We start from the raw sequence: 12,990 nt of genomic DNA, 5'->3' as shown, positions 1-12,990 counted from the left end.
AGAAGAGGTGTAGAGTCTCAGTCTATAAAACATTCCCAACCCCTAAGGCTCAGGGAACACCCTGGAGGAGGGGTCAGAAAGATTGTAAGAGCCAGAGGATCTGGGAGTTTGCTGTGATACTTACTGTATTTCCTAGTAATAACCAAAGTTAAACATAAAGTCCCATCAACATGACCACCCAAACATGAGCTGAGGACAAAAACACAACAGACACGTCAACATGGATGGGAGGGGAAGCCCGTGAGGTCTCAGCTCTACCCAAAGAACTAAAGGCAACTAAGGAATCTTCCTCAATTATCCAATACCAAATGGTCAGACCTAAAAAACATACGCACCAAATACCATGATGCAGACTGAACAGGCCGCATTTATGTATTCAGGAACATACATGTATGCATGTAACGGTTAATGAAAAAGAGTCAGAAATTTGAAAGAGAGTAAAAAGGGGTATATGGGAATGCTTGGAGGGAGGAAAGGGAAGGAGTAAAGGATGTAGTATCATATCAAAAAATAAAACACTTTTCAAAAGCAGTCAATAAAAAAGGTGGGGGCAGTGCTTTGCTTAGACTACCACATTACCAGGATGTTCTTTCAGGAACATGGGCTCCTCTCACCGTTGCTGCATGCTTGAGCCACATTGGTTTAGCCCCCCTCTGGTATAGGAGTAGTGACATTGCCATCGCCATTTCCTCCAGCATGGGGGTCTGCTGGGTGCTGGGGAAGATGGGACAAGGCTCATCTGCCCTCAGGAGGCAAAAGCAGCAGCTGGAGAGCAAAGGGGGCTCAGTGCCTAACACTCAAGCCAGACAGTGGCTCACAAAAGGTGTTAAGGAGGCTTTAAAGAGAAAAATCATGTCACTGAGAGAGGCTCTTCAAGGAAGAGAGACGTGCCACCTCAGTCACGACACTGAGATGGCCCTTGAGCAAGAGAAAACGGTGGCAAGATTTGAAGGGTGCATCACATGTGGCTCCAAACCAAAGACCACTTTAACCCAATGTAGAGGATTTTAAATTCAGAACATGGCTGCTCTGGCAAGAGATCACATCCAAAGACCTTTTAGGTCCAGGTGTGGTGGCCCATGCCTTTAATCCCAAACAATGAAGGTAAAGTCAGTTTGTAGAAGGAAGCACTCGTGTTTGAAAGTGATGTCTAATTGAGTGGCAGGGGGAAAAAAAAAGGTAACGAGGCCGGGTGTGGTGGAGCACTCCTTTAATCCCAGCACTCGGGAGGCAGAGGCAGGTGGACCACTGTGAGTTCGAGGCCAGCCTGGCCTACAAAGTCCAGGATAGCCAAGGCTACACAGAGAGACCCTGTCTTGGGGGGAAAAGAAAAGAAAAGTGACAAATCAGAGAAGAGTAGGATACACTCAACTCTCATGAGGAGAGAAGAGAGGGAGGGAAAGGGGAGGGGAGGGAAGGAGAGAAAAGAAAGAGAGATTGTTATTTCTGTTGTATTTTATTATTGTCACTGTTCATCTGAACCTTGTGTGTAGTTTATACATTTATCTGAGGTATGCACAAGTAGGAAAATCATAGTGTATGTGAGGTTTGAACTGAGATTTCACGTATCCATGAATGTATCTCCTGTGGCCAGGGGACTTCTGAGAGTGGAGTGAAAGTTAAGAATGGGAAGGCTGAGGCAGGAGACTGACTCCCAGGGCCATGGACAGCCAAGCGTGTTCTTTCAGTGTGTTTTTCATGACTGGTCTCACTCCGTAGCCCAGGCTGGTCTGGAATTCCCATCCTCCCACCTCGGCCAAGGGCTGAGTCACAGGAAGGTGGCACCAAGTGGCTTCTTTCTGAGTTTTCAGTTATCAGTATAATGTTGAGTTTCCAGGGTCCCCTTACACTGTAGGTTGCAGAATGTGACCAGGGCAGAACTGAATGACCCTGCTACAACAGGAAGTGAAGTAGTGGGGCTGGGGAGACAGGAAGCTGGTGCAATGATCAGGCACCTAGGTGCCATCCTGGAAAAAGGTCATTAGAACGGGAGTTCTTAGGTGATGACATCCTCAGGCTGGGAACAAGAGAAGCTGAGCTCAGCACAGGAGCACTGGCAAAAGGGACATCCGATGAAGAAGCAGTGTGGTGGGAAGGAGATCCCTCTGCTCCAGCCTCCCCACCCTGGGTGGCCCTAGCCCATGAGCCTAAGCTCCACTCAGCTTCTTCCAGCAGCTTCGGACCTGGCTGGGTATGCTTATAAGCAAGCTCATGCTTTCTTGTCTCATTGCCTGAGGCTGCGGTCCCACAGTGTTGCTGTAGTGACCCCACCTTCAGAGCTATCCTGTCCGGCTGGAGGCCGTATGTACACCAGTGTTGTCAAGTCTCTAGATCCTGAGTCCATAACCCTTGGACGACCTGGTGTTGGGCAGCTGAGCTGGAGTGTACTGGCCCACAGTGGCTGCTGGCTGCCTGCAGTGTTCCCCTCCCTCTTTCCACCCCAAGCCTCAGTTCCCTTCCCTGACTGCAGTCAGGCAAGCTCTGGCTACAGTGCAGTGAGCTGCCTTGGAAGAGCCTGGGGGAGTATGGGTCAAGGTGCTCCTGAACTTGAACCCAGGGACACTTGGTGCTCCTAATGCTGTCCTGAGTCTGACTCCCCACCCCAGGAAAGGGCAGGAAGGTGGGCAGGGGTGGCTAGCCACGTGTACATGTGTGATGTAGGTCTTTAGCAAGTACATACTTCTTCCTCTTTTCAGGGACGCAAGGCTGAGCATGTGAGGTCTTAAGGACGTCAGACCTCAGCAGTCTGAGAATCAGAGCGAGGTATCTGTTCCTTTTAAATCTTCACTTCCATTGCCTTCCCTGGTCATGGGCCTCGCAGATACAGAATTGAAGGTTCCTTACTACCTCGTGCATTACGAGTTCCTGGGGTATGGGCATGGGCTCTTGAGGAGGCAGGAAGTGGTTTAGTTTTTCTGCATGCAGAAGTCAGCAGTCTGAGGCCCCAGGGAGAGCACTAAAGATAAAAGCCTTTGTGAATTTGGGGGGATGGGGGAGGCTGCAGTGGAAACAGCAGCCAGTAGTGAGGCCTGGTGGCCTGGCTGGGTTTACAGCTAAAAGGTTCTAACGATTGTGGGTGAGCTGAGAGAATAGACAAACCCTGGGTCTGGCTGGGGACCAGAGCTGCAGAAATCTTTGGGTGCCGGCCAGCAGTGACCTGGCACTGCCCCACACCGCTGGCATTTCTCCTTATCACATTTCAGCTATGGCGGAGCCAGATCAAATTAAAAAAAAAAAAAAAAATACAAGAAAGGCATGGGGCCTCTCAGTTAGGGCAAAGCCCTGAAAATGCCACTTTTTCCCTCAAAGAAGCACTGAACAACGTTGGCCCAGTGAGAATACTGCCACCCGATCTGCCTGTTGCTAGGGGAAAACAAAAATCAGTGGGTTTTTCTTTTCTTTTCTTTTCTTTCTTTCTTTCTTTCTTTCTTTCTTTCTTTCTTTCTTTCTTTCTTTCTTTCTTTCTTTCTTTATCAGTAGCCATCCCCTATAATCCATAATATACAAAAGTCTAATATAAAGAATTCTCTGAGAAAAGTGCTAGGCATGTTCACAAGAGACAGGGACACACAGTGACAAAGGAAAAATGACAAATGACCTCTGAGCTGCTGCCATAAATGTGTCCTGCCAACTGTAAAGGGCGTAGGTTTTCATGTTTTACGTACTCAAAGGCCATTCTTTCTCTCCCACCTTTCACACCCTACCTTGTCTCTACCTTTCCTTCCAAAGGGGACAAGAACCCAGTCAAGCCCCACCTGTCTCTCAACACTACTCTGGGTTACCCTAACAGGCTCACTCAGTTGCCCCTTGCTGGCCTCCCTGCCCCGCCCCACCCAGTGCCTATGGCCTGTACCAAGGCAGCTATTAAATCCCTCGTAATTTAAAATGTGTCTCTGCTCATCTGCCCCAGGAAGAGTCAAAGCCCCGAGGTCCACTATGCACGCACACTATGTCACCCTGGTTCCGATGACTTTCTGATGCCCCTGCAGGACACCCCTCCTCAGACAAGACTCGTGCTTCTTGACCATTCCACTTTAAAAAACCTCATCTTCAGGCAGAGGCAAGAGGATTGCCACAAGCTCAAGGCCAATCAGGACTAAGTATGGAGACTCTGTCTCAATTAATCAACCAATTGGTATAAATAACTAAATGCATTCTAAAATAAAACTGGGGGGCAATCTCAGCACTCAGGGAGACAGAGGCAGGTGGATTTCTGTGAATTCGAGGCCAGCCTGGTGGTGTACACAGTGAGTCCAGGACAACTAAGGCTACACAGAGAAACACTGTCTTGAACAACCCCACCCCAACCCTGGCAACAAAACAAAAAAACAAACAAAACAACGAAAACTAGGGGTTGTCAAGGTAGCTCAGTGGTAAAGACACCCACAGCCAGGACTCACATGGTGGAAATGAAGGACTGACTCCCACTAGATGTCCCCTGACCTCCAGATGCTCATGCATAAGCAAAAAAAAAAAAAAAAGTAAACTGCTTAATATTCTTTTTACTGGGTACTGCATGGTGGGACCTCCATGGTACATGTCTTCTCCTACTGGCCACCTCTGTGATGCCTCTTTCAGGTAACAGGACAGAAAATCTGTATGACAGACAGCAAACGTGGCCTGGTATCAGAACTTCAATCCTTTTACACTGTTCTGGGAGTTGAAGTGACTGCTGAGGCCCTGTCCCTTTCAAGCTTTGGCCCCTGGCTCCCAGTGAGGCTGACCACTGTCCCAACTCAGTTTGTTTTCATTCCTTGCCCTGTGGGACCTTTATCTATGACACTAAGTTCCTTCTAAACCGGTGGACTCCCAGTTCCTGGGCCCAAGGGCAAGAGACGGATACTGTGTTTCTGCAAGCTTAGCACTCTGTGTAAACACCTGGGGGCAGAGAAGCCACTCAGAGCTTTCCAAACCGGCTGCCAACTGCCAATGGGGAAGCAGGGTTCCAAGAAGTTACATAACTCAAAAACCCGCTGTGCCAGGCCAGGCTAGCGTGGACACCAGGGCTCCTTGGCTCGCATCCCTGTACCCACCACAGATTGTGGCTGGAAAATTCTGCAGGTGGTCTTCGCGCCTTCCATCTCACTCCCCAGCCCTGCCCTGTGCTGCTTTCACAGTGAATTCAAAATCCTGGCCTCCTGGTTTCACGAAAAGCCCCATGGTGGTGTTTTTCCCCCACGCAGCATTCAAGGCCTCCTTGGACAGACGTCAGTGGTATGCTTGGTGCCAGACACTTGCAGTAAATGATTTTTCAGCTGAGCTGAACACTGCTAATGGGTAAAGAGCAACTGAATCGCCTGGTGTGTGCCTGATGGATGCCAAGGCCCACACCCACTGCCTCCTCCGTGGCTGACCTCTTCCCTGGGCCCTGTACCTCTGCAGTCACTTCCTCCAAGCTCCAAAAGGCTCCAAATTCCTCTGCTATCGATGGCAGTTAGCGAAGGGGACTTGTTAACCTATAGCCATTCTGAGTAATAAATCACTAATAAACTTTCTCAAAATACACCTCTGCAAAACCAAGAGAAATATATAAATAGAGAATTGTTTGTTTTGTTTTTCGAGACAGGGTTTCTCTGTATAATAGCCTTGATAGCCTTGACTGTCCTGCAAAGCTCTTTATAGACCAGGCTGGCCTCGAACTCACAAAGATCCACCTGCCTCTGCCTCCAGAGTGCTGGGATTAAAGGCCTGTGCCACCACACCCAGCTGAGAATTGTTTTGGCTACGGCTCATCATGTAGCCCAGGCTACCCCCCTCATCTACCTCCTTCTCTTTGATGCTGGGATCATGTGAATATATCTCCACAAACAGCTAAATATGTAATTTGCTCCCTTTTTATTTTAATTTTTTTAAAACTCCAGCTTAATCCCTTTAAAGCAGTTGAGTAGCATTAGGCTGCACTTCCCTGCTGTGCACGGACCTCCAGAACGCTTTTATCTTGCAAAACCAAAACCCTGTACCAACAGCAGCTTCCTTTCCCTCTCTCCCCGCCCCCCGCCTGCTCCTTGCCAACCACCTCTCTATTTCCTGTTTCTGTGGGTCCTCTTCAGATGAGTTTGTGTCCAGGCCACGTGGTATCAGACTTGCAGCAACAAGTGTCTCACTTAGCACAATACCCAATGCCCTCCCATTCCGTCTGTGATGCCCACGACAGATGTCAGGTTTCCCTTCTGTCTTCCGGCTGTGTGTTCCTCCCTTTCTGCTTTGCATGTTTGCTTCCATGCGTGTAAGTACACTGGGTGCTTCCACCTCTTGGCCACTATGAACAGTGCAGCCAGCTGCGTGCGTACGTGCGTGCATGCGTGCGTGTGCACACTCACCGTGCCTTGGAAGGCCGGCTTTCAGTCCTGTGCGTTCTGAACTCAATCAGGAGAGCGCTGCGCTTGCTCATTCTGCGGTAGGTCTTTGGAGGCTTCCATATTTTTTCCACATTGTTGTACATCCTCGCCGCTAGCTCACAAGGGCTGAGCTATCTATATTGTTTCTTTTGTTGAAAACGTAAGTATGGAAAAGACAATTTTTCCTCCTTGTGTCTTTCTTTTTTGTTAATTAAAAACACATAGTCACATCATTTTCCACTCCCTCTAGCTCCTTCCATGTCCCCCAACTTCCTCTCAAATTCATGGCATTATTCTTTAATTATTATCTCTCTCTCACACACACACACACACACACACACACACACGGGTGTGTGTGAGGGAGTGTGGGCACACATGAATAAATATATAAACACAGCCGGCTGAGTCTGTTTGGTGTTGCTCCTGTGTACTTATTATGGGCTGACAGCCTGGCATTGTATAACCATTTTGGAGCCATCCCCAGGGAAGACTAGTTCTCCCTCCCTCAGCTAAGTAGTCCTGCAAACAGGGAGACTGTGCTGCTCAAAACCAAAGTCACTTTAAGATCTCCAGACCTCAAGTGAGTCCTACCTTTAAGTACTTGCTAGCTAAAGCTTTAGTCAGGAAGCCCCTCTTTACCTTCTTTTGTCAATTTTTTTTTTGCTGCTGAGGATTGAACTCAGAGCCTTGAGCGTGCAAAGAGAATCCCTACCCTTCTTAACAGCTCTGTGTGCGGACTCAGCACAAACCTCAGGCTAGAGGCAATTCTGGAACTTTTCGGAAGCCCACCCTTTCCACATACACAACACGGTGGGTTCACCGCGCTCTGATTGAATCACCACAGTAAGCTACCACCCTTAGGAAGGTTGTTCCCCTGGGGTACGTATCATCTGTGTGTTCAACTGCCCTGCCCTTTACACAGTGGCCTCCAGATGTTTGTTTGTTCTGGGAGACTTATAACTCCCTAGTCTGTAACCTTGTTGGATGAGGGGACAACTAACTCTCTGAGGACATCTGAGCCACCTCCAGCCAGATAGGACCCCAAAATGGGTGCAGAGGGTTGTGTGCTGCCTGCAGAGAATGGGCCAATGCCTAGGTTCACAAGGCCACTAGCTAACTGGACCATTAGGAACAGGAATCAGAAAGGGTGTACACTTTATGAAAGCCAGCAAGGAATAGCAGCTACGCTCCTTTTGAAATCAGCAGGCCATCCTCTCTGGACTCAGACCTCACACTTCCGAAGGAGCATCAGATCCCACAGGTTAGTCTGATAGCAAGAAATGACATCACACAGCAGCAGCAGTGGAGCCCTGTTTTGTGGCCCCTTCCTGACTGTTCAGTGCCGCCCCTCCCCCATTCCCCCAAACCCCACCCCCACCCCAGCCCCAGCCTGAGAGTGGCTTTCTTCTCCAAACAAATAGCTCTCTTTCTTGCTGGCTTATTATTGCACAAAGTAGCAGGGTTTAAAAGCACTGAGCCAGAGTTTGGTCTGGGTCCCAGAGATGCCACCTTGGGAAAGCCATGATCTCTGAGCCTTTGCTTTCTCATGGGTAACTGAGAAAAACACCTCTGACCCGCGCTGTCTGAGGCGGATGTGGAGCAAGGTGAGAAGCACCCAGCCTTATCAGCTAGTGTTCAGGGCCGGGCGTGGAGGTGGCACAGCTGGGAAGAGGCAGGCTGTCACCCACAGACTTGCTAATGCATGGTGCCCTTTTCCAGTCAGCCAGCTCCTGGAGGGGATTTCCCCAAGGCTTTGTTTGGGGGGGAAATTCCCGTGCTTAGAGTAGTCTGTTAAAAAATATACATTTCAGAAATCCTCCTGCTGCTCACTCCACTTCCTCCAGGCTAACAGAAGTTATTCCAACTCGCCCCCACCCCCTTCAAAAGCGGAAATGGACTCACAGGCTCAGCAGCTGTAGTTACAGTTGACAGTGGGCCCAGCCCCTCAGCCCAGAGAGCAACTCTCAGGCCATCTCCTTACCCACAGGGGGAACCAACAATGCCCACACAGCCGCAGGCACACCTGATCCACTCTTCTTCAGGGGTCTCCCAACACCCAAGGACGTGGCACCCTGCCACATTGGAGGACGCTTAGAAAAGTGAAGATCCCACTATATTCTCTGGCCATTAGTGAGGACGGAGGTGGGAGCTCTTTCCAAAAGTCCCTCAAAAGGCTGTGATGCCTGATAAACTTGAGAGGCAGTGGGCCTTCCGGCTAACCTCACACCACAGCACACCCATGAATCTCTCTACAGAGTGGGTCTGGGACCTGCCTCCATCACACACCACACCACACGGCACCACACCACAGGGTGCAGAGCAATGGAAAGCCAGCACTACTGCTCTGGGATGCTTCAGTGGTCCCGCTCTGATGGGAGGAATTGTTTTGCTCCGTCCTTCCCAGGCAGCTCAGTGCTCTGAATGATTCTTTAAAGCCCAACGGTCTCCTTTTAGTGGAGGGTCCCCCAGTTTTCTAGCTGTCTCTTACCTATGCCTTGATCCCCTACAATAACCATCTCTGACCCGTTCTAGAGGCATGGGCGTTTAACCTCTTTCAAAACACCTCCCAGTACACAACTGCTTTATTTATCAAGCCATAACCATTATTATTATTATTATTATTATTATTATTATTATTATTATTATTATTATTATTATTGTCCAGAACTATGTCCCACAGACCTTAAGGTCTCCTTTGTGAGCCACTGTGTGCTGCAGACTACACTAAGTAAAGCATGAGATGCTTTGCATGTTCAAAAATAAACAATTGCTGTCATGTCCTGCCACCTTTCACCCTTGCTGATTATCCTTTGTAATGCCTATGGATCTCCCATTCAGCTCTCATCAACACGCAACATGTTTCTGGCTGTCCAGAGCTGATAGGAGGAAAATGCATCACGACTGAGCCTAAGCATTCCAAACTTCTAGAAGTGGATGTGTGTTTCTACAGATGGCTTGGTAAGTCTTCCATTTCATCATGACCACCACCAGTGAGCAGTGTCCTCCCCCCGCTCCACCCCACCCCCCACCCCCCAGTGCAGTGAGCTCGCCTGGAGTTCTGCCATCCACTCTCGGCATTGCTGTGCTCATCTGTAAAGTGACTAAACAAGATGAGACGGATGAGATGGGAAGTCTGGGCAGCTGGCACCCCCATGGTGCCCATCTCTGGGCCAGCAGCCAAGAGGAAGTTGGCCTCGCTGTGCCCTGTGACAAGCCCCAGCTTTACCTCTGACATGCCCTGGAATGTCTGCTGTCTCCTCAGCCAGCTGTTCCACCTCTGTGGGTCCCTGGGTTTGATGGTGCCTGGCCACACCCATCCTTGCTAACTGACATTGAGAGGCTATCCCTTCCTGCGTTCCCTCCACCACCTATCAGGTCCAGTGGCCACTTTGCGGGCTGGTGGAATCTATCAGGGAAGCCGGTGTGGTCAGGTGTATTGAGCGTGGTATTCAACACTAACAAGTGTCCCGAATTATCACCAGCCCCACTCATTTATCTAGGAGGAGACTGTGGCTTAAGCCCAACTAGTGGTGTGCCACGCCTCTAAGCCCAGTGCTCAGGAGGGTTAGGCAGAAGATCCTGAGTTCAAGACCAGACTGACTGGGCTAAGAGATCCCACCTTAACTAAAAGACCCCACCCTAAAAGACAGAAACCTGGAAATGAGACAATGGTGGTCACATCTACTGCTTCCAAATGGAAAAAGCATCAGCCAGCTGACACTGGGGTTCACTCCCCTCTCCTGGCCTCTCAGAGTGCCCTATGTAGCGGCAACCCACCAATGGGAGCTTCAGATTTTTTTTTTGAACAATTATTATTATGAGGGAAATCACACTACTTTGCCATGGCTTCACTTGTGCTGTGCACAACATGCCAAGACTCTGAGACGGTTCTTGGGAGCTCATGCCTTCAATGATGTCGTGGAGTAGAGAAGTAAAGCAGGCTGGCTGGAGAGCGACCTCACCACAGTGGCACAGCAGTGGAGTACCAACAGCTAGGCTGGTCTCAGAGGCTGAGTACCCATCCATTCATTCCCCTAAAGGACAAGCCTTCATGGAAGATTCTGGAATAACATGGGGAGATCATTGCTCCGGACAGGCAACCCAATGGGAAAGAGGCTCCAGGAGGCAGGAGCATCATCCATCCCTCTCAGTCTCCCAACCCCTACCTCCTGGCTTTACTCTCGCTGTGCCATGTCAGAGACAGAAGCAGTGACCACACATCCCTGTCCTGTCTCGGCTGGCCAAGGTAACGCGCCAAACAGGGAAGAAAGCATCAACTACAAACAGCCTCGCTGGCGGCTGGGCCTGCCTTCAAGCTGTCAACTAAGGTTCCCATTCATCTCCACACACGTTTCTGGCATCTATTTAAGGCAAGACCAAAGACAAGCTCTGTTTTTAGAGCATCTGCAGTCGGGGTGGGGTGGGGGGGGGGATTCTTCCTGTGAGGTTCCCCTCCCCTTCTTATTTCCTTAGGAATGTGTGGATTACAATCTATAACTTCCTAGAATAACCTTTCTTTCACGTTTAGAGTCTAGTCCAGTTGCTGATAAAAAGAAACATTATCAAGATGAGATGAGCAGAACGCACAAACCGAACTAGGCCAGATTACTTTGAAAACACTAAGTACTTAAAACCAACCCTCATTTAGACCTGACCCCTCCCCCCTCACACAGAAGGGCGCACTTAAGCTATCACTGAGGACGCACAGGCACACAGGTATCTCCTTTTAAAATAAAGGAATTTCACAAAACCTAAACAAACCTCCCTGAAACAATCACAGTAGCAAACACCAGGTCCCCCCACCTACAAGAGGTGGGTCCACACTTGCTTCTTGTTAGTCTGACTACTCAGTCATACACCCAGATCAATTCCTCTGATGGACCCTCTCACGGGAGGAATGAGAGTTTCCTTTTTCCTTTCCTTCCAGGTAGGCTCACAAGCAGATAAGAGAGGAGTGGAGAAGGAGAGAGAGGGAGGGAGGGAGGGAGAGAGAGAGAGAGAGAGAGAGAGAGAGAGAGAGAGAGAGAGAGAGAGAGAGAGAGAGAGAGAGAGAGAAGAGAGAGAGAGAGAGAGAGAGAGAGAGAGAGAGAGAGAGAGAGCTCAGCAGTAAATAGAGTAAGCAACACTGCCCACAGGAGAACCGCACACATACCCATGTGAAGGCTTTCCAGACTCCAAAATCTTGCTATTTCTCCTCTCGCTACCATCCTTCTGTTTAAACACACACAGCAGGGAGACGGTGTGACCAAGGAAACAGGTCCTCAGCTCGCTGTGAGGCGCGCTGCTGGTCAGGCTGGCAGCTGCGGGAACTTGAATCTCCTGGCCAGAGCTGCCCAGAAACTAACAGCCTGCTTGCTGCCCGTGACTCAGGCTCAGTCGCTCCAGCGACATCACCACGCGCTGACTTTTGGGAGGAAATTCTAAACGAACGCCGCAAATCCACCGAGCCAGTGAGCGGCTCAGCGCCCGGTGATGGAAGAGCGCCGCTTTTAACTCCAACCCCCAGGGCTGCTCTAGGCTTTGCAGATCACTTTCCCAAAGCTTGTTTGTTTCGGAGAGAAAAGCACAGAGGTCACTGGGTTTGAAAGTGGAGTTAGGATTTCACAGCATGGAATGCCAAAAATTTGAGTTATGATGCTACATTATACTAACTATAATTTATGGAATTGCTGAAAAAAAGGGGACTTTTGTTTTTTAAAAATGTGTGTAAAAACGGCAAGACAAAGATAGACACATAATAAGCATATGTATGCTTTAACCCTATGAAAGTCATACTTTGTATCACCACTATGTAAAATATGGGCTTTGTTCTAAAAGAGGTGCCATTAAATAACAGTGTGGGTTATTTATAATTCCTCGATGCTTTTCTGTATTTCTCAAATAATGGGCAAAATTAGCAGGTTGTTCTTTTACATTTCCACGCAGCTGTCAGCAGTGCGCTTCCTTCATTTCTTCTGAATAGGAAGTCACTGACTTTTAAACTTCATGAACTATGAGTTAATAATATGCGCAAAACCAGCGGCCGCATGACCATCCTCGGCATATGGGTTAAAAAGTGAGAACGGCGGCGATTGGTAAAACGCTGTGGTGAGCTTGGGTTCAAAGCTGCTGCTTTCTTCACTGGGCTGCAGCACTTTGCACCTGGCTTCTGCTTCCTCCCTCGAAGCAGTGGAGGGGCAACGGGGCACTCCTGACCCTGCCTTGGCTGTCTGAAGGATTTGACCAAGTGCCTGAGCAGCTGGACCACCTCCTTAGGAACTGGTAAGGGTTATCTGTCCTGAGCCACTGCAGCTTGAAAATACCTGGCGACCCCTAGTAACATCCAGTTCCCTGGGAAATCACAGCGTCAAGCTAGGTTAGGCGGTGCGTGTCTATAAGCCCAGCACCCTGGTGTCTATAAGCCCAGCACCCTGGAGACCCCCAGGTCCAAAGCTAGCCCGTGTATGTGGTTGCTCAGTGCTTGACTTACCAATGTAAGTATGGGTTCAATCACCAGCAACACACACACACACACACACACACACACACACACCCACACCCACACCCACACCACGTGGGGTGCGGGGTGGGGGATGGCAGCTCACAGATGTGAATTCCAGGTTGGCCGTGCTACGGCTCAAACAAAACATTCAACATCATACAACTTCAGAAG

General features: G+C 49.4%; 1 protein-coding gene across 3 annotated transcripts in view; it reads right to left on the bottom strand.

Annotated features, from left to right (window-relative positions):
* Spata13 (spermatogenesis associated 13) overlaps nt 1-12,990 on the bottom strand; it is a 79,149-nt gene that overhangs the window by 17,461 nt on the left and 48,698 nt on the right. The window contains exon 1 of one of the 3 annotated variants that reach the window (XM_051160656.1): nt 11,491-11,648. The exons of the other annotated variants lie outside the window; for them this stretch is intronic. Within the exon in view, the coding sequence (XP_051016613.1) occupies nt 11,491-11,545 (55 nt within the window). The 5' untranslated portion in view covers nt 11,546-11,648. Of the gene's footprint in view, nt 1-11,490; nt 11,649-12,990 lie in introns of those variants that run through there. 3 annotated transcript variants of the gene reach the window in all.

The sequence above is a fragment of the Acomys russatus genome, chromosome 18, assembly GCF_903995435.1.
Source record: "Acomys russatus chromosome 18, mAcoRus1.1, whole genome shotgun sequence".
Taxonomy (NCBI): Eukaryota; Metazoa; Chordata; class Mammalia; order Rodentia; family Muridae; genus Acomys; species Acomys russatus.
This window is presented reverse-complemented; position numbering and strand designations above follow the sequence as displayed.